General features: G+C 45.4%; 1 protein-coding gene and 1 non-coding gene across 2 annotated transcripts; one reads left to right on the top strand and one right to left on the bottom strand.

Annotated features, from left to right (window-relative positions):
* Positions 1 to 1550: 1550 nt before the first annotated feature.
* TBPL2 (TATA-box binding protein like 2) lies at positions 1551 to 10828 on the bottom strand. Its single transcript, XM_030949920.1, has 7 exons — positions 10778 to 10828; positions 7304 to 7683; positions 6473 to 6560; positions 6141 to 6232; positions 4918 to 5085; positions 3372 to 3466; positions 1551 to 1630 (listed from the first exon to the last, which is right to left on the bottom strand). The coding sequence occupies exons 1-7, from the start codon at positions 10826 to 10828 to the stop codon at positions 1551 to 1553; spliced, it is 954 nt and encodes a 317-aa protein (XP_030805780.1).
* TRNAG-UCC lies at positions 10614 to 10685 on the top strand. The gene has a single exon. It is a non-coding gene; the product is annotated as a tRNA-Gly (tRNA).
* Positions 10829 to 19238: the final 8410 nt, after the last annotated feature.

Genomic DNA, 19238 nt, shown 5'->3' with positions numbered 1-19238 from the left:
TGGCAAGCTCTTAAGCAAAAACGTGATTTCTTGAAGAGGGCTCATCTTAGATAAACTTTTTTCCCCCCAAACACCTCAATAAAACCAGGGTGTTTTCACTTACAAAAGATTATTCTAACTGAAGCTCATGAGCTGCTTCTACAGCTACAGTGCAAATAAAAGTCCAGCCCATGGCTGTGGAAAGTCTCCAACGTTAGAAAGCAAACAGAAAAGTAAGCCCGTGTTTAAAATAGATTTGAGTGTGGAAATCCACAGTTTGACAGAGAAACTGATAACAGCTAAGACCAGCTTATCGTGAGGAAGTGCACAAAGTTTTTCAAAGTTTGCAGGGGGATAGATAAAAAAACACTTGTGAGAGACACATAACAGATCCAGAAGATGAAGCCATACCCTCACCGAATCACAAATAAACTTTTGTGGCAGCAAAACTCAGCCCAGCAAGACCCTGTTGTGAGTTGAGTATTTCCAGCAAGGACCGAGGAGGATTTTGGCCTGGGTTACACTGAAATCATCTAAGAGCAGCCTCTAGTGGTGTTTGCAGACAGGTACCAACACCTTCAGGAGGGAAGGACACAGCAGAACTGCTCTGGCTCACTCCCAGGGGCTTTCCAGAGCAGCCATGGGACAGGCTTTGCACTGTTCTGCTGGGCAGGACACCTTCTGAAAGAAAGGCTTGAGTTCAAACCAAGTACAGGAAACCTCACTGGTTTCGCTCCAAAATTACTAAATTACTGCCATTGGCTGAACTCTGGTTAAATAACAGAGATAATTAAGTCATGAGCATCCAAGACTTTTTGTATTTTCCTCAAATCCATTTCTAACAAAGTTCCAAACCAACATGCTTCTGTCTGCACCAAACTCCCATCATCTCCCATCAAATGGGTGCCATTTGGTTAAAATCTAACTTGTCCCATGTCAAATTAGATAACTTAACTAGTTACACCCCCTCCACCCACAGATTTTCTTGGTATATCCCAGCAGTCAGGACCTGGAGCGTCTTCTCTGTGAAAGAAAATCCTGTACCTACCCTCACACACAGGAGTTTACCCAGCCAGTGGGATCAGAGCGATTCCAGCACTTGTGTTCTAAACACCAAAATCAATTCATACAGGATTTTGTAAGCCATGTTATAGACAATTACATCTGTTAAGCTTAAACATGAAACTACAACATTGCAAGAGCAACTCAGGACATTTAGAGCCGAGGATTCTGATTAAGCCAATTTGAGGTGCAGTGTGGATTCACCTGTTCAACAGGGAAAGAGACACATGGTTTCTATTACAAAATATTTTAAAGTGCCACCTTAACATACATTCTATTAAAAGTGCATTTGTTTATCAAGTGTTTTAACTTGAAAGAAATTGTCAGAACTCAGATAATCTGAAAGAACAGAACATTTCACAAGCTGTAGAAAGGCATCAGCATGTGTGGCATTCAGAAATGAATAATTTGCTTAATAATCCACAGATGGATCCAGGAATGCCCTTGGTTCTGCTCCAAGCCCAGCAACACAAGCCCAGGTGTTATTCTGGATTGCTTTGGGAGCCGTGTCACGATGGTTTCTTGAAACCTCTTAAAATGGGGTAGATGTTCTCAAATGCCTCATAGAGTTCAGAACGGTCTTTTGCTCCTAAATGGACATTTAAGATAAAAAAGACCATGAAATAAGAGTGCTGACCTTAAACTAAATGCAGTTTAAACCCAGTAAGGTTACAAACCATGAAGAAACCCAGGAGATTGAAAGCACCTTACTAGTAAAGGCAGAATTTCTATCAGCCACCTCAGAGAGCAATTCCTAGCTTGCTTAGCTTTAAGACTAGTTTTGTTTAATCTGTGGAACCAAAGCACCAGTTTTCTGCTCTTGACAGGTGCAAAATATTGGCTTTGAAGAAGGGAAAAAAAGCAACTGAGCACCACCCTGGTGTTATCTGCTTAAGAATAACAGCTCTGCCTGTTCATGAGGTGAGTGGAAAGGTAGAAACAAGAAGTGAAAGGCCTTTATTTCATGCTGGGAGTTGTTCCACAGTTGGAGAACTCTCCTTCTCTAGCTCTGAGAAGCAATTTTAAGCTGTGTGTTAGGACACTTTTGATTTCAAATCCTTTTCCTGTGGTACTGTAAACTAATCTTTAATACCAAGTGTTGCACACAACCTGCATTGCAGTAGGCAGGAACATTCCCTGCCAGCAACACTACTCATGCTGGTCCAACAAACATCAGCCAGAAGAAAACTGCATTTAAATGAACTAAAAGTGGAATTAAGCCCTGCTGAAGTTGAATGTGTAAACCTTCACTCATGTCCTCACTTGGACATGAATAATTCATCTGCCTTACCACAACTTTTACTTTCAAAAGTAAAGTTACTTTCTTGATTAAGGAGAAGAGCCCTCCTCACATCTCAGCAAATTCAGTTTTGTCATTACAGCTGGGCCCAGGACTCACAGCAAAGGACTGAGTGTGCAGCAAGGCCATTACAATTAGTGTACCCCAAAAAATGCAAGCATCAGTGGAATTGAACTGACCAGTATGATTTTACTGACCAATATAATTTCACTGGACCTAAGAAAATTGTGGACATTGGAGTGGGAAGCATTTAAGCTTTGTCCTGAGTGCCCCACCCTTCAGCTGACTGAGCTCATTCCTGATTTATGGTTGTGACAATCTCTGGCTAAGGGAGGCACTTCTCTTGCCTTCCCCACATCCCAAAGCTGTGTTGTGAACATGAATACCACATTCAGAGCTTCTGGGAACAAGCACCATTTAACTTTCAGTACATCTGAATAGAAGCATTTTCATGAGCTTCACAAAAAGGATGTGCCAGGAGATCAGGAATTCCCCTTTTTTGAAAAAGTCACACCTGGGATCTGAGGTACAGGTATCTGCTGAACACACTGACTCAGCAAGGCTTTTGCCTCACGATTTTTTTGCCAAACAGTCTGGAACAAGCGCTAAGATCTCCACCCTTTCCTCTGATAATCCCTACTAAATGTTGTCAGTGAAGTGTTTTAAGAAGTTTGTTTCCTGTCCAAGCAATTTTAAATTGCTTATTGTGAGGTTCCTATTTAAGTGCCCGAGTAGTTGCTGGCATGGCAGCATCCTGTTGGCATCCTCTGCATTGGCACGTGGCATCAGGCTTTGAATAAAAAAAATACTTAACATGGAAATCTGAGACTCTGTAGATGAAATAATACAAGATTCTAGTGCAACAATACTGATGTTATCTGCAGAAAACAGAGATAAAGCTGCAGCAGGCATTAAAAAGATCCCTGAGTGGCTTTACTGTGGCAAGATACTGAATTTTAGTTAATGTTTAATTTAAATGCTCTCTCAGAAATTGAAGCAGTGGGTAGAGACACAGAGAGGCAGCACTTACCAGTCAGTACAACTTTCCCAGACACAAAGATAAGCAGCACTATCCTTGGTTTGACCATCCTATAAACCAGGCCAGGGAATAGTTCAGGTTCATAGCTGTTCAAAGCAAGCAGGTGAGATCAGTAAAATGCAAAATCTGTTTCAGTGTTGTATGAATAAAATGCTCTTTAATTACAGCAGCAATAGGGTAATTAACCACACTGATTTTATCTAGCTGCCCTGAGAAAGGCAACTCAGGTTTTGGACATCTTGAAGAGAAAACCTGTTAAGCCCAGCTGGAGCTGGTGGAGGATCCTCATGCTGACTTTTAAAGACTTGTGAGCCACTTCTGATTTGTCATAACCTTGGAACCTTTATTGTTATAATCTTCAAACAGTCCTCAAATCATGGAATGGCCTGGCTTGGAAAGGCCTGGCTTAAAAATCACCTCATTCCACCCCCTGACATGGGGAGAGACACTTTCCACTATCCCAGGTTGCTCCAAGCCCCATCCAAGATGGCCTTGGGCACTTCCAGGGATCCAGGGGCAGCCACAGCTTCTCAGGGCACCCTGTGCCAGAGCCTCACAGTAAATCCTTCCTAGTCTGCAAAGAGCCCTTATCAAGAAGCATCCTGTGCAACTAAGACAAGATAACAGCCAATGTAAATATTTAATGTATATCTAGTTCCTAAATGAAATGCAAACTGTTAGATGCAGTGCTAACAAAAGACAACTGAATTTTGGCTTTGTCAGTGCCGAAATCATCCCTTCCTGATGGCAATATCTAGTGTTGAACAAGCTGATCTCACAGGTACAACATGCCCTCGCTCAGCTACAGCTTTTCTTTCAATTCTTGGCTAAAGAACATGCAAACAGAACCAAAACAATATCCCAGAAAAACACAGTATACCTGCAATTCTGTATTTTGCAACTGCAGTTTGGCTTCATGCCTGAAGGTTGGAAACCTTATCCCTGCAGACAGGAATTTGCTTTGCTGGGAGTTAAGAGGCCACCTTAGTATTGAAATCCACAGTGGAGCTGATGCCTCAGGTTTTAACTTTTCTCTTTTTCAGATTCTGTGCTGCTTTAGTGTGTGGCTCTGGGCTCCATATCAGGGGATGGTGAGCTCTGTGCACAGAGCAGGGAGACAAAACAATTCCTGCTCCAGCTGGGCACCAAGGACAAATGATCCAAATCTCAGCCCCAAGAGCACAAACACCGTGGGCTGGAGAGAGAAAAACAAGCAGGGTGGGACTGCAGGGGCTAAAGCTGGAATGGGACAATGAACTGCAAGATGCAAATGGAGCAGAACTAATAGAAGTGTGAGACCCTGTGACTGGTCATCCATTTTGTGAACCATCTTGGGTGTAGCCCTGATTGGGCTCTTGTGCTGCCCAAGGTGGATCCATTGAGGCCTCCTAATAAATCCCAACTTTATTCTTTAACTCTGTCCAGTCTCTGTTCTAGGTCAGCCTTTACAAGGCATCAGAGCAAACCCACAGACCAGGCTGAAGCGGCCTCAGGCCCTGCTGCCAGGTGCACAGGGCTGCACCTGATCTCCTCCTACCTGCTGAACTGCTGGTGGGTGAGAACCAGGCTCTCCAGGCGGATGGGAAACCTCACATCACAGCTCCCCACCATATTCTGGATCTTGAAGTCCAAGAACTTGGCAGGGAAGCCGAGCTTCTGCACCACCCGTGCGTATTTCCTGGCTGCCAGCCTCGACTGCTCTTCACTGAGGGAAGAAACCTTGATTGTAATCTCCAAACAGCCCTCAAATCACAGAATCCCACAATGGCTGGGGCTGGAAGAGACCTTAAAGCCCATCTTGTTCCACCCCCTGCCATGGGGAGGGACACCTTCCACTATTCCAGGGTGCTCCAAGCCCTGTCCAACCTGGTCTGGAACACTTCCAGGGATGGGCTTTTCACTGAAGGAAGAGCCAAGGGGAAAAAATGACTTTTATTTGTGCTTTCCTCTGCTCTTGAGGTGGAATTCAGTTTATAGCCACCACTGTGCTAATCTGCACTCCAGAAAAAGAGATCCTGCCACTCAAAATAGCAAGGCTCCATCCCCAGAACTGCTGCAGAGAGCTAAAAGGAATAAGGCACTTGTTCATTCACCTTCCTGTGGTCTGGTTGAACCCACTGGAGATGTTTCATCACTCAGCACTTCCCCTTTTGAGAGGTTTCTCAGTTCCTCAAAACAGCTCAGTGCTGATCCAGGAGTTAGACTGCAGGCACCAGTACAGTCACCTACCTGGGGTGGTGGTAGGGGCTGGGTCTCTTAAACATGAGTTAATTAATTCTAATTGACTGTTCAGGCATATAAAAACCAAGGCAGTCTCTGCTGAACTTCAGGGGAAAAAAGCTTCAGAGTACAGAAATAAATTTTTGCTTTCCCCAATTCCCATTTCCTCTAGAGGCAGATGTGTTGACTGGTGAACACAGACACTGAAGAGGGACTTGACAGACACAAGTTATGTCCTAAACACTTTAAAAATCGGTGAGAAATGCAAATAGTCCCTTAACAATTTCTGGGAATTTCAGCAGCTTTTCTACTGATGTCTGCTCAGCTCACTCTAAATTCAGGGACAGAAGTACACAGTTCAGAAATTGCTAAGGTGCCATCATGAAGAAAGCAAGATTTTCAATATCAGTGCTTCACTTTTCTTGCAATTAGTCCTTTGCTAGATGTTTTAAGCAAGACTTTTCAGACATTCTTCATCAGAATATGTGCATAACTGCAAGACCCAGACCTTTAGAGGGAAGGGGACAATCAGGAAAATACCTTTTTGCTCCTGTGCAGACCATTTTTCCTGAACTGAAGATGAGGGCTGTTGTTCGTGGTTGCCTGATTCTCATGATCACAGCAGCAAACCTCTACAAATTCAAAGGAAAACCTGACAGGAATTAAACTGTATTTCTGTTCAGTCTTACAAAAATTAACACTTTCCAAGCTTGTCACAACACATATTTGCTTTTTAAGTGTTTCTTTCCCACCCTGAAGTTATTTCCCACCCAGCTAGGAGCAGGTGAGTTAAGAGCACAGTCACAGGAGCATTGGGATACATCAGCACTGGGAAAGGGAAGTGAGGGTAAAGCTTTGAGTCCAAGATTTACCTTTGGGTTATACTCTGCATTTCTGGCATGCAGAGCTATGTTCTTCAGATCCAGTTTACAAGCCAAGTTTACAGTTGACACGATATTCCTGTGGAATGAGGGAAGAATTCTCTCATTGCAAAATCCAGCCACTGCAGAGCCACCCCCCAGCAGTACAGTCACATTCCAATTAATAATTGCCATCAACTGATTTCCTGCCTGTCTCTTCCCCACTCAAGCATTGAGCTACTTCTGGCAAAACTTAAGTAACTCAATCCAAAACTGCACTTTGAGATAGAACAAAGTGTGAAATTATTAGTCTCTGAATTATAAGTTTGTGTGTCTTCCAAAAATTGCATCACTGAAGCCTTTCACAGCTCGGGATTGAACCATTACTGACTATTTAGAGTTACTACAGCACCTAAGGTAGGCAGGGGTGGGTTCTTTTCTACAGGTATAAAGCATTCCAGATTTGCTCTATCCTAGACAGGACAGCATCCTTAATGAGGCCAGAGGTTCTCTCACTCAGTTTTGTTTTTCCTTTTGAAAAAGCAGAGTGACATCTTTAAACCCCTGGAGTCTGCTGTCATCATTCACATTCTGTTTCCTGGAGGAAATCCTCCTTCTCAAGAATCTTCATATTTTTACCCAATATTGTCAGTTCATTTTCTCCACCTCTCCCCTTCAAGAAGAAAACTACTCCTACAAAAAACTACTCTTGTAATTTTTTCAGTTATTTAAGACCAAGCCATGCATGCTGCGTTCTTCAAGTGAAAAGTCAGAGCAACACCTTGCTGTTTAAGCCAAACTCGGACTATGGTGTGTGTGCTACATAAATAACACATAACTTACTGCAGCTGGGGGACTATTCCAGAACTTTCTGAGGCAGATGTCTCCGGGGTGATCGGAGTCATCGGAGGACACACAGCAGGAGCTTCAGGAGATGGCTGAGCTGCACCTGGATGTGACAAGCTGCTCTCATCCATGAAAACACCACTGTCCTCCTTACTTGAGAGTGACCCCTCAAGCTCTTTTTGGGTTTCCTGACCATCCTCAGAGAGGTTTTCTTCTTTGTTATCTTGGGTGACATCTGGGAGAAAGCTGAGGTCCACAGAGGAGAAGTCTGTGTGGAGCTCCTTGGACTGACTTAACTGGGAAGATGCTTGAATTGGAAGTTCTAAATCATAAGGGCTCATAGGAGTGAACAGATGAGGACTAGTGGAGAAGTCATCCTTGAATTAAGAAAAAGTGCCATTAAGGAGTCTTGTATTAAAACAGTTACTGTAACAGGGAGAGTAAATTAAGATTAATCGTCAATGAGGAAGTTTCAATAATTTTCCCCAAATATATATTTTAGCAAAGACTAGTTTTAAAATTGAAAGTGTGTCCTTTGCTTGTCTGTGAGTGTATAAAAATCCAGGTAGCTTGTATAATGCATTTTCACCACAGTCCATGGGCACTCTAGAGAATTCCTGAATAGCACAAATTGAGAAATGCAGGTACAACTGTGGCACTTCACCCTTCACAGCCACTGTCACATTATCACACTCATGAGTTCTTCCAAGGAAGACAGACAGCATTTTCTGGCTGTCTTATCTCCCATTCTGTATATTATTCCATTTCCTCTCTCGGCTAGCAGGGGACAGTGTCAGCTTTGCTTTGTGCAACAGAGGGCAGCAGCTCACAGAACCAGCAGCAATTAATTCCTCAGCTCCTGGAGGCCACCAGCCTGAGTGAAGCTAGAGATGAGAAGATGGGACTAAAAAAAGCCTCACCACAGTCAGCAGAACCAAGCACACAACACACCTGCAAGTAAGCTCTGTCATGCTGATGTCCTCCTTCATCAACTATTTATTATTAAAAGCTGTTTAAAAAGCATCATCATGTCAATGAGACAAGAGTTTTATGACAGGATTTATTCCCTCTCCTTTGGTGCACAAGCTTCTTTCTGAAGGTGGTTTCTGCCAACATCCACAGCAGGTGACAGCTTGGACTAAAGAATCCATACAAGAGGTTTTGTGTTTAATCAGGCATTTTGAGGTTCAAGAGCCAGAAGGACTTGAAAAGTCCAAGCACAAATCAGAACGGGGAGTGGTGCATGAGACTGAGGCCCTGGAGTTGGCAGCAAGTGCCTGACCTCCAGCAGGAGCAGGATTTCCAGATCAATGCTTCCCAGCCCTGAGCTAGTGCTGCTCTCTTGTAGGCAGCTCACTTGGCAACCCAGCCATGCACACGGGGACATCTCTGCTCCTACTTTGCAGCATATCTGCCTGCAGACACTTGGAGAACTCTGACAAAGTGACAAATCCTCCCAGAGAACCCTCACTAGCCTGAATACAGATGCAATCAGGAAAGCATTGCCAACACCCACGATTAAAACTGCTTCTAAAACTGACTTCTAAATGCAGAGCCCCACAGAAGATCTGGTGGGGGAGGGATAAATCTATGTACTCCTTTACCCTTCAGAAAAAAGGGTAAAATACGTAATTAATAGTTACAAATCAAATCTTATGGAATCACAAAAATACATCTATTTTAAATAGATCTTTTTCAAGGCAGCAGCAAGGGAAGGAAGTCACAATCTCAGCAAGAATTCCAGTGGACTAAGGATTAGCTGTGCAGGAGCTCATTAGGAAGGTTTTGTAGGAACCACAATGTAGAGAAAATGATACAAAAAGCTCCCTGTGAGACTACTGACATCATACTAATGGGCATCAAGGAATGAACATAACAGTAAAAAAAAACCCCACAAACAACCAAAGCCAGTTTGTGACATATCTTAAAGAAGCTGATGAAGAAATGAGTGGTACATGAGGCTGGAAGTGTCACACAGCTGTGAAGTTTTCAAAAAGTAGAGTAAATTGCATAGAGCAGGTAGAAACAGAAAGCAAATTTTCCTTTCTGATCAGGTTTGCACCTAAGAGGTCTGAGGAAAAGCCCTGACAGGGTTAAGTGCTGGGGAAAATTTCCTTCTTGTCAGACAGACGCTCAGAGGCTGCAAAAGGGGCACAAGACCATGTTTGCATTGGGCTGGCTGCCAAGGGTTATTGCTATGGACTCTGGGTTAATTAACTTCACCAAGGCCCCACCAACTGCATAGCTTTGGCCATCTCCCAGCAGCTCCAGGGAGGAGATTTCACTCACAGATCCTTCTGAGATCCCTCAGTTTGGGGCAGTTTGAGGGGAAACAGCCTTTTTCACTGCCACTGCAAAAATCCCTGCAACTCAGGTAGACACAAATCAAACCCAGCTGCCTTAAGGAACAGACTTGGATTATTTTTTTCCCCTCCCTGCAGTGATATCACACATCTGCTATTATCAAGGATACCAGCAAATGTGAAATATAAAAAGCTCACTATCACTTCTAAAAGCTGTATTATACATTACCACGTCATATACTTTGTGAAGGCACATTCAGAGGGCTTTACCCACTGCCATAGGATGGTCTCTGGATTTAAACAGCTCGTGTTAAGCCTGTTTTCTGAGCTGAAAAGTAGTTTACAACAGGATGAGAAGAAGTTTTGTTCCCTGAGTAAGGAGGATGCTCAGCTGTGGAATCCAGCCCTCTCCCAGTTGTTCCTACAACCACCTGAGATCAGGATGAGCCTAACTAAACCAACTGAACACTTGGCTTTTGCTTTGAATTACACTGTTTAACAACAGCTTTTCCTGTTGGAAATTAGGAATTTAAGCATTTGCACAAGGCTCCTTAAACAAAACAACATTTTTATTCAAGTGTTTCTTTGGAATGCTTCCTCAGCCCTCTGAAGAGCACATCTTACTGGGTTGGCTGGGGGAGCAGAAAAGGGAATGATGAGACTTAACACGTTGTTTACAGTGGGTAGAGTACGACCATTCCGAACACCGAAATAAGGAATATTTGCAGACATTTACTAACGAGGAGACGGGAGCCTGCTGCCCTCTCGGTGCGCACCCACACCAGCGCCCGGGCTGACCCTCGCGGGCAGCAGCACCCCTTCAAGCAGGGAGTGCAAGCGAGCTCCCGCTCCAGAGAGCTCCTCCATGCTCCCGGCAGCTCCGGGACAGCAGGAACCCCTCGCGACAGGGAGGAACCCCCCGGGACTGTGGAATTTCGGGCTCACCCGGCAGGAGTGCGATAACGATGCAGTTCTCCTGCAGCTGCGGCCCTGCTCTCAGCGCAGCGTTGGTGGTATAGTGGTGAGCATAGCTGCCTTCCAAGCAGTTGACCCGGGTTCGATTCCCGGCCAACGCAGTTAGTTTTTGCTTAGCGTAATTTTCTTTTTTGCTTAGCGTAATTTTCTTTTTTTCCCCCCTCCTCACTTGATTTTTTCCTTCCTCCCTTACCTGCTCGCTGCAGCTCTCCAGGTACCGCTCCAGCGGCGACACGCCCTCCATGGGTGCAGCAACTGACACAAAGCCCCCAGCCCTGCTCCTGCCCTGCTTTTAACCCCCAGGGAACAGCACCTGTGGCTTGTCAGGGAGCAGAGCCCATCCCAGCTGGGAGCTTTACCCTCATCAAGCAGCCTTGGAGCCTCTGCTCTGCCTGCACGGCTGTCTGAGAGGGTTTGCCCCATCCTGCAGGATTAGAGAAACCAGGGTGCTCTTCTCGTGTGCTTTACAGGAGCTTAAAAACACAACTTGTGCCTCTGAGCCTGCTTTCCTCTGCAGGGTTGAAGAGAAATGAGTTGGACCTTGTAGTTAGTAGTACTAAATGTAGTTTAGACCTTCCCAGGTGATGCTTTTTAGCAAGTGTCATGTGCCCCTTAATTTCTCCCACGTGCCTCATCAAGTGCAATGAGGCACATCTGGTCCTTCGAGAGGAGGCCCCCAGCCAAAAGTGTAACCTTCAAACTGAAGGCATTGGGATGAATTGGTTTAATCTCAGTTGGGCTAGCACTGCTTAGGGGGGACAGGGAGAAGCCTTTACTCTTTACATTCACTGTCCTCCCCGTGCAGGCATTTCCCCTCTGGAGTGTACTTCTGCCTTCTGTGAGTGATGATTTAGGGCCATTCCCTTTTCCCATGTCCTGGTGTGAGGCAGCACATTCCTAGGAAGGAGCTCATGGCTGCTGGATGCTGTGGGGGTCTCACACTGCTGACACAGTTTGGCTTGGCTGCCACTCGAGTTGATACCAGCAGCTGCTGTCTGACTTGTTCCTTCTCTCCTGTCCTGCTGCTGTGTGGTGATGGATGGATGGATGGATGGATGGATGGATGGATGGATGGATGGATGGATGGATGGATGGATGGATGGATGGATGGATGGATGGATTTCTGTGGAGGCACAGCTGGGAACACATCCCTGTGCCTGCCTGGGCTGGTGGATGTTGTGATCACTGCACCTGCTGCTCTGCCAGACAGGACTTTGCTGTGAGATTTGCTTACAAACAGCAAGCTGAGCTGAAGAAACCCTTTGGAAGAAGATGTCAAAGCTCAGACATGCAGCAGGTCCTTGGGAGGTGCTGCCAGGCTCTTCTCACTGCTCCAGAGGTGCAAAGGCTTAGATTAATGCCCTTTATCCAAGGAGCAGAGCATACCTGAGCATCCTTCCCTCCTCAGGCAGCCTGCTGGGCTTGTTTGTGGTATTTCTGGGACTCACCTTACAAGTGAGTAATAAAAGGTGCCAAATCCTCCCAGCTCCAGAAAAATCCAGCCTCAAGCAGGTTGGTTTACATCACACAGCCTGTCCTGGAGGCAAATCAGGCAGCAAAGCAAGGAGAGCACTCAGAGAAGTTGTACTTTGAATTAGGGAGGCTGGTGGAGATAGCTCAGGTCAGCTCAGGATGGTTAAATCTGAAACGTCCCATTTAGGGCTGGCAGGTGATTGGGGTGCTTGCAGACAGCTCCATGGTCTCAGCTGCCTTTGTGGGCACCACAGGATGGGGCACTGAGGGCTGTGGTGAGGTGAGGGGCTCTGCAGTGCCAGCCCAGCCCTCCCAGCTGCTCCCTGGCAGCCCTGTGGGCCTGCCCTGCCCACAGAAATCACTGAACTGAGCACAGGGATTGTGCTGAGTGTTGCCCTTGCAGTGACATCTCAGGGGGCCAGGAGGTTGGTGCTCCCCCGGTGTGTGACACTATTGCTGTGCTCCAGTTGGGAAGCTGGAGGTGCTCCTGGTGTGGCCCTGCCTGTAGCATTGCAGCTTTAGCGCTGTGAATTTCCTCAGCTAATTCATCCTTCATTGCTGAACCCCCCGGAGAGGAGATGTGCTCATCCTGGAGCCCCTGGGAATTGATTGGTCTGCATTTTGTGAACCTGAGATACAGAAGGTCAAATTATGGTGTTCAACATCAGAGAGGATCAGAAAACACAAATCTCTTGATACTGGTGTCGTTTCTTGCCTTGAATAAGGACAAATGGCAGGGGCACAAGGAAGTGCTGTGATTTTGGGTGAGTCACAGAGTTTGGTGTCTCAGGTTAAAGGGGTGAAAGATTCTTTACCCCTTTGAGGAAGGGAAGGTGTTTAGTAAGCTGAGAGAGCCTCTGAGGATCCAAGAGTCACACTGTGTGTGCAATTCAAGCTTCCAGGGTTGCTTTGCTGTAGGGAAGGGTCTTCTGGCCATTGCCCAGAGGAGGGCAGGTATGGCTGTGCCTCAGGAGGGCTCTGTGCTCATGTCCTCTTCCAGGGAGGCTCCATGAGGGAGTGTGCAGTGCTGGGAGCCCCAGGGAGTGAGGGCGCAGGCGGTGGGAGGTCCAGAGAGCAACATTCCAGCGAGCTGCACCCCTGGGCTGCTCCCGACTTCTGTGTGTCTCCTTCTTAGTCAGCAGAGGCGTCATTCCCTCTCTGCTCCTTCCTTCTTCAGCAGGAGACTGACCCCTGCCATGGTTGGACAGATGTTCATGCAAAATGTATCACTTAGAACTCATGAGACCTACATGCTTAATTTCTGATCATCTAAATCAAATAATGTTAGAAAAAGCAACTATTTTTCCCATGCATATTTAAAAAAATATTTTTTCTCTCCCAAACTGCCTGGGGTTCCACCTACCCCCTTTTTCCCCTCTCCCTCTCTTCGCTTCCTCCCATTCTCTTTCCCCCCACCTTTTAAACTCCTTTGGGAAGCAGCAGCCATCCCGATCCGGCCCGGGTGAGTCTCGGCAGGAGCCCCTCCCCAGTTCTGTGACCGGCTGATGAATCACTGCGCTGCAGAGTTACTGTCATGAGGGGTTGCCATGAGCCTTAATTAGCAAATTGGTTAATTTGACTTAGAAAGTTGATGATTAGCTCAACAATAAGTGCTTTGTGTGTCCTTTGTGAGAGTCATTCAATATCACTCTTCCTTGGATAACTGATTGGGGGAGGCTGTTCCTCAGAGCTCCTGCTAGCTCACCTCCATCAACATTTCTGTAGCAGGCACTGCTGCATCACCTGGATGCTAGAATCTCATTAGGGGATGGGACTAATCACAGGAAGCTTCCAAAAACCTGGAAGGGACGAGGAGCAAGTCATTAAAGAACCTCTACCTGTTTAATTCATCAGTGCTCTGCCCAGCTGCATTCTATTCTAGCATGCCCTAAATGCCTTGCTGCTTGCTTTGAAGTTGGTTAATCTGGTTTGGCTTTATCTTATCTTTTTTAGGAGCCAGTTTCAGAATGAAAAGCTTGTGACTGACAGTATTCTGCTTTCTGCTCTCCTGAGCTTTATGCTAAACCTTCATAGGTGTGATTGTCTCAGAAGAGTGGAGCTTGCCTCAGGTGTAGCTTCCATCTCCTGGTGCCCTCTCTGCCTGCAGCATTAAAGCTCTGCCTTTGGAGCACGTAGAAGAACAACTGAGAGCTGGACCACGTTCCAAGGGGAAAAAAAAATCAATATATTATGCACAAAGTGTCTCCAAATTCAGCACTTTGTAATTAGTCCATGAGCCAGCACTGCTCTGTCAACAGCAGGATCCAAGTCTTGTTGTGGAGGTTGTTCCTTCTGTGTAGTTTAGCCTTGTTTTGGTCCCTGTGCCTTGATTCCCCTCGTGGCAGGGATGTAAATAGAGTGAGGTGCTGAGGGGGAACTTGGAGAGGGTCAGGGACAGGAGCAGGTGAGCTGCAGTCAAATCAGTGGGAGGAAAGGATCTGCATGGAGCTGGAAAAGCTCTTGAGAAATGCCTGCAGCCCAAAAAGCAACTCAGAGAGAGATGCTGGAGTGCCTTTGGTCTGACAAGTGTGACCATCACCCTCATATTATCTGTCCCATAATTCTAATTCCAGACCTGATCAGTGCCTGGCAGTATCAGCAGACACGATTTATTGCTGGGGAAGGAAAGAAGTTGCCATGACTACTCACTGAGTAATAGTGAGTAATTTGGCTTTTAATTGTGAATTCTTTAACATCATCATCACATTGTGCTGATGTAAACAGGAACAGAATCAGGTCCATTAGAGTTGATACCTGGGTCTAACTTTACCTGTGTAAGTCAGGAGTAACCCTGTGGCAGAAGTGAGGTTACAATGGCTGGGAGCTGAGCCAGAATCTGGGGTCATTTCCCACATTTGCTGGGTGATGGGAAGGGCTGTAAGTTCCCATTTACCCCCTAGCCCTGTGTGTCCCTCCCTGGATCAGGTGATGCAGCCCCAATCACACAAAGGTACGGCTGCCTCTTTGCCCTGCTCAAACTGGGGCTCTCTTACTCCCTGAGAAGGGCAGAAATGGGGGAATTTGATACTTTTTGCAAACGTTAGGGCACTCTGAGCATTTGTGTGCTGTGCCTGCCATGCTCACTGGTGGAGACCAGGGTGTGTTGGCTTTTGGAGCAGGGAAGAAAATCACTTCTGTCAGATGGGAAAGGGGTAAACTGGCTAGAAAAGAGCCAATTTTTTTTTCCTGGCTTCAACAGCTCTATTATGTGCAATGGAGTCACTAACTGCCCCCATGTCAGAGAATTGCTGAGAACCAGACCCAGAGAGGATTGCCAAATTTTCCACTGAATGCCAGAGGAAGAAGCACTGTAAGTAGAAGTCATCTGTCTCAACTGAAAGGCTGAATGGTGACTTGAAAACTGTACAGTTAACTTCATTTAATTTTCCTGTCTGTGTCAGGCAACAAACTGATTAAAAGAAGGCATTCTGTGTGTTGTTTGCCCAGCAATCCACTCATCCTGGCCCAGCCTCATGTGGGGCAGGGCACAGCAGTCTATTTTTATTTTTCATTCTGTGTTGTATTTAAAATGTGGCCAGAAAAGTGGGGGAATGGGATGAGGAGGGTTTTAAACACTGGCTGCCACCTTAATTGCAGCCTAGCAATGAATGGCTGCAGGCTTTCTTGGACAGCTCCTCTGTGAATGTCACACGCAAATCCAGCTGACACCTGGGGTCAGAAGTATTCTTCTGTGCTTTTTGTTAAGTCATCTTTCCCACTTTTGTGCCAAAGGGTCTGGCTGAATTGAATTGCATTTAAATGAGGTGAGTGTGTGATGGATCATCTGAGTGCTGCTGTTTCCCTCCAAGTTTTGTGACAAATCTCTCTAATGCAAACACTGTGTCTCATACCTTGAACTCACTGCTGCAATTAAATACTGATCCTTTAAGCCTTATCTGGAAAAACAATATAGTAATAGCAGCCCTGTGTGTTTGCAGAGAAAAGGAGAGGTGTGCATGCAGCAGATGCTGGCAGAGCTCTGCTAATTCACTTTGCAGGGGTCACAGTCACATTGGAGACACCAGCAGTGACATTAGCATGTCCAGACCTTCAGTGCCAGCTCTCCAGGAATTACAGCACGTGCTGTGATGCCTCCACTGCTGTGTCAGCTGAGCTGTGACACCACCACAGCTCTTATCAGCTTATTGTACAACCAAATGCAAATACAATGAGTCAAAGAAGGGTGCTGACCAATCACTGAATTCCCCCTAAAACTGAGTTTTGGCTGAGTGATCAGCAAGATAGGATGACTGACACTGGAATGAGTCTGCAGGGCACACAGCTTGGTGATTAGTCAGTTCTCATTACCTCTTCCTCCAATTAACGTCAACAAATCAGTGCTCCTGAATCAATGAGGACCTCAGGAGAAACAAAGCTTCCCCAAAACGCTGCCAGATGTCAGCAGAAGCTCCAATCCTCCTGCTTGATGGTTCTGTACTTTTAACACACATAATTAACTGTTAACACCGTCCTGTTTCTGTCACTGCAGCCCCTCACCCGTGCTCTGCTGATAAATGCTGTTAGTTTAGCTGTGATGGAGGAGTCTGTGCCCAGCTCTGCTGCCTCATGCTCCTGCACTTCATCTCATTTCCATGCTCATCCCAGCCAAGCAGGAGCCCAGCCTGAGATCCCTTTTGTTACAGCTTCATCACTCCATTTGGCTCTTCCTCCCTCCTCCTTGCTGTCTCTGCAGTTTCCCTCCAACAGCATTTGGCTTTTATGGTCAGCCTCTGGAAGTGGAATAGGAGTTCATTTTCCCCATACTTTCCAAGATACTACAGGGAATATTTTTATATATTTTTGGTATCTGCAGGCTGTGGAGGAAGCTCACTTGTCACAGTGCCCTTCGTTACAAAGGTGTTATTTTTTTTTTCCTGTTTTTTTTTTTTCCCTGTGACTTGTCAGGAATAATTAAATGCTGTCATTGCTTTGGCCTCCCTTCAATGGGCATTTACCCAACTCATAAATATAAGAGTAGCTCCCCTAAAATCTGTTTCCACTCAGGTAGAGTTGTAAAGGTTTGCTCAGTGATGCTCTGAGGAAAATGAGGAACCCATATGGGCTTGAGTTTGGGAGTTGTTCTCTAAAACCCAAAGAGTGTTGCTCAGATCAATTAAGATTTGCTTATCAACATTAAAATACATTTATCCCCAGGTATTTTCACAGTCTCCTTTGCTCCCAAATTGGCATGGGCAGTGCTGCTGTCCAAAATAAATGAAGTGTGTGAAGACAGACAGTTTAAAGGCATTGAGGAATTTCAGACCTTTTACATCTCACTCAGCTTTCACCTAATTTGTTAATGGGTATGTTTTTCCCTGTGGGAAAATAAAGCTTTTCTCTTTGACATTTTATAAAGGACCTACTAAACCTTCTTTTGTCCCTTTGGGTAAAATCAGTTGAATTGCCTTTTCTGGTGCCTTTCTGTTTTCCCTAGAGAATCTGAGTTGGTTCTTAACCCTTTCTGCCCCCCAGACCTTATGAACAGTACGACAGAAACCCTTAGATACCTTACAAGTCTAGGCATAATGTGGGCAGCTTTAGGTTCACTAGGGATAGGCTTATTACTATGTAAAACAAAATTAGATATATAGGTGAAGAGAAGAATATTTGCTCATTTTAGGTGTGAGCTAAAATAGAAGCTTGCAGAGGGAGGCACGGCGAGTTTGCAACATTGGGAATTTCTGGATCTCCTGAGGCACCAGAGAACAGGACGTGATCGTGAACAGGAAGGGTTTGTGAACATTTCCAAGTCTCCAGCCACCCTGGGGACACAGGTGTGTGTCACCACCAGGGATGGCAAACTGGGGACCTTGGTGTGACACTCATTGCTCCAGGCAGGCGGACGCATCCCCTGTGAAACCTCAGACAAAATACCTCCATATTAACCCACTCTGTGGTGGCAAGAGCAGCTGGGATGGCTCTTTGATTTCTCCAGGCAGGCTGGCAGGGTGGTTGCTGCACATTTCCTCAGAGGTTTGTCACACCTGACACGCGCTGTTCCCGCGATGCCTCGCAGAGCTCAATCCACGTCCTTCCCTGGCTGCAGAGGAGAACATGCTGAGCCAGCCTTGCAAGCTGCTCCAGCCCTGGGACACCTGATCCTCAGGCTGAAGGAGCCCTCAGAGCATGAGCTCTGTCTGACTCTGCATTTCTTTATTTTCTCCAGTTTCACTGTCATATTTTCTGGAAAAATCCCTTCGCCAGGATTTCTTCTTCTGGGAAGCTGAGAAGAGAGGAAAAGGAAAACCAATATTATCTCATTTTTCTCTCCTGTGTTTTGCTGCTCTGGAATGTGGTTGGAGATTGTTTATCCAACATGTGAATTGTTTTTATTTAATGACCAATCACAGTCCAGCTGTGTTGGACTCTCTTGAGGGTCATGAGTTTTTAATTAGTATCTTGTTAAGCCTTCTGTCTGTATCCTTTCTCTATTCTTTAGTATAGTTTTAATATATATAATATAATATAATATAATATAATATAATATAATATAATATAATATAATATAATATAATATAATATAATAATAAATTAGCCTTCTAAGAACATGGAGTCAGATTCTCAATTCCTCCTTCATCCTGGGGACCCCGAAAATACCACACTCCCCATCTCTCACTTCATATTCTGTTTGCTGTCCATCCTGCTACGTTTCAGGTGCTGAGGAGGGACACCTGTTGGTGTTGCTAAGGTTTTTCTTTGCAAAGGAAAATATCTTCATTCCATAGGTATTGATGAAGAGGAGTATTAATTTAAAACCTGTCCTAGATTAATGTATAGCATAAATAAATAGCATAATAAATAAATAGAGCATAAATAATGAGCAGGTGCTGTGAACGGTGAATGGGAGAAAAGGATTTGGACTGTCACTGCTCCACCACACAAGGGAGTGTTTTACAGGAGACAAGGTGTTTTCTGTGTCATTTCTGCATTTGCTTTACTTAACAATAACCATTAACTGTCCACTCTTAAAAAATCATGTTCTGCTGGGATGCCACCAAGAAAGAAGACAACAATTTGGAACTTGCTTTGAAATGGCATTCTCATGGGAATTCAAAGCATGGTTATTATTGTGCTGCTTGGAAAGCTGCTTTTCTGTCCAGCTTCCCTGTGATCCTTTTAGCTCTATCTGATACCAAAGGCTTGAGATCTCCAGATTAGAAATTAAATTCCACCTCTGTGGC

The sequence above is a fragment of the Camarhynchus parvulus genome, chromosome 5, assembly GCF_901933205.1.
Source record: "Camarhynchus parvulus chromosome 5, STF_HiC, whole genome shotgun sequence".
NCBI classification, from domain to species: domain Eukaryota; kingdom Metazoa; phylum Chordata; class Aves; order Passeriformes; family Thraupidae; genus Camarhynchus; species Camarhynchus parvulus.
This window is presented reverse-complemented; position numbering and strand designations above follow the sequence as displayed.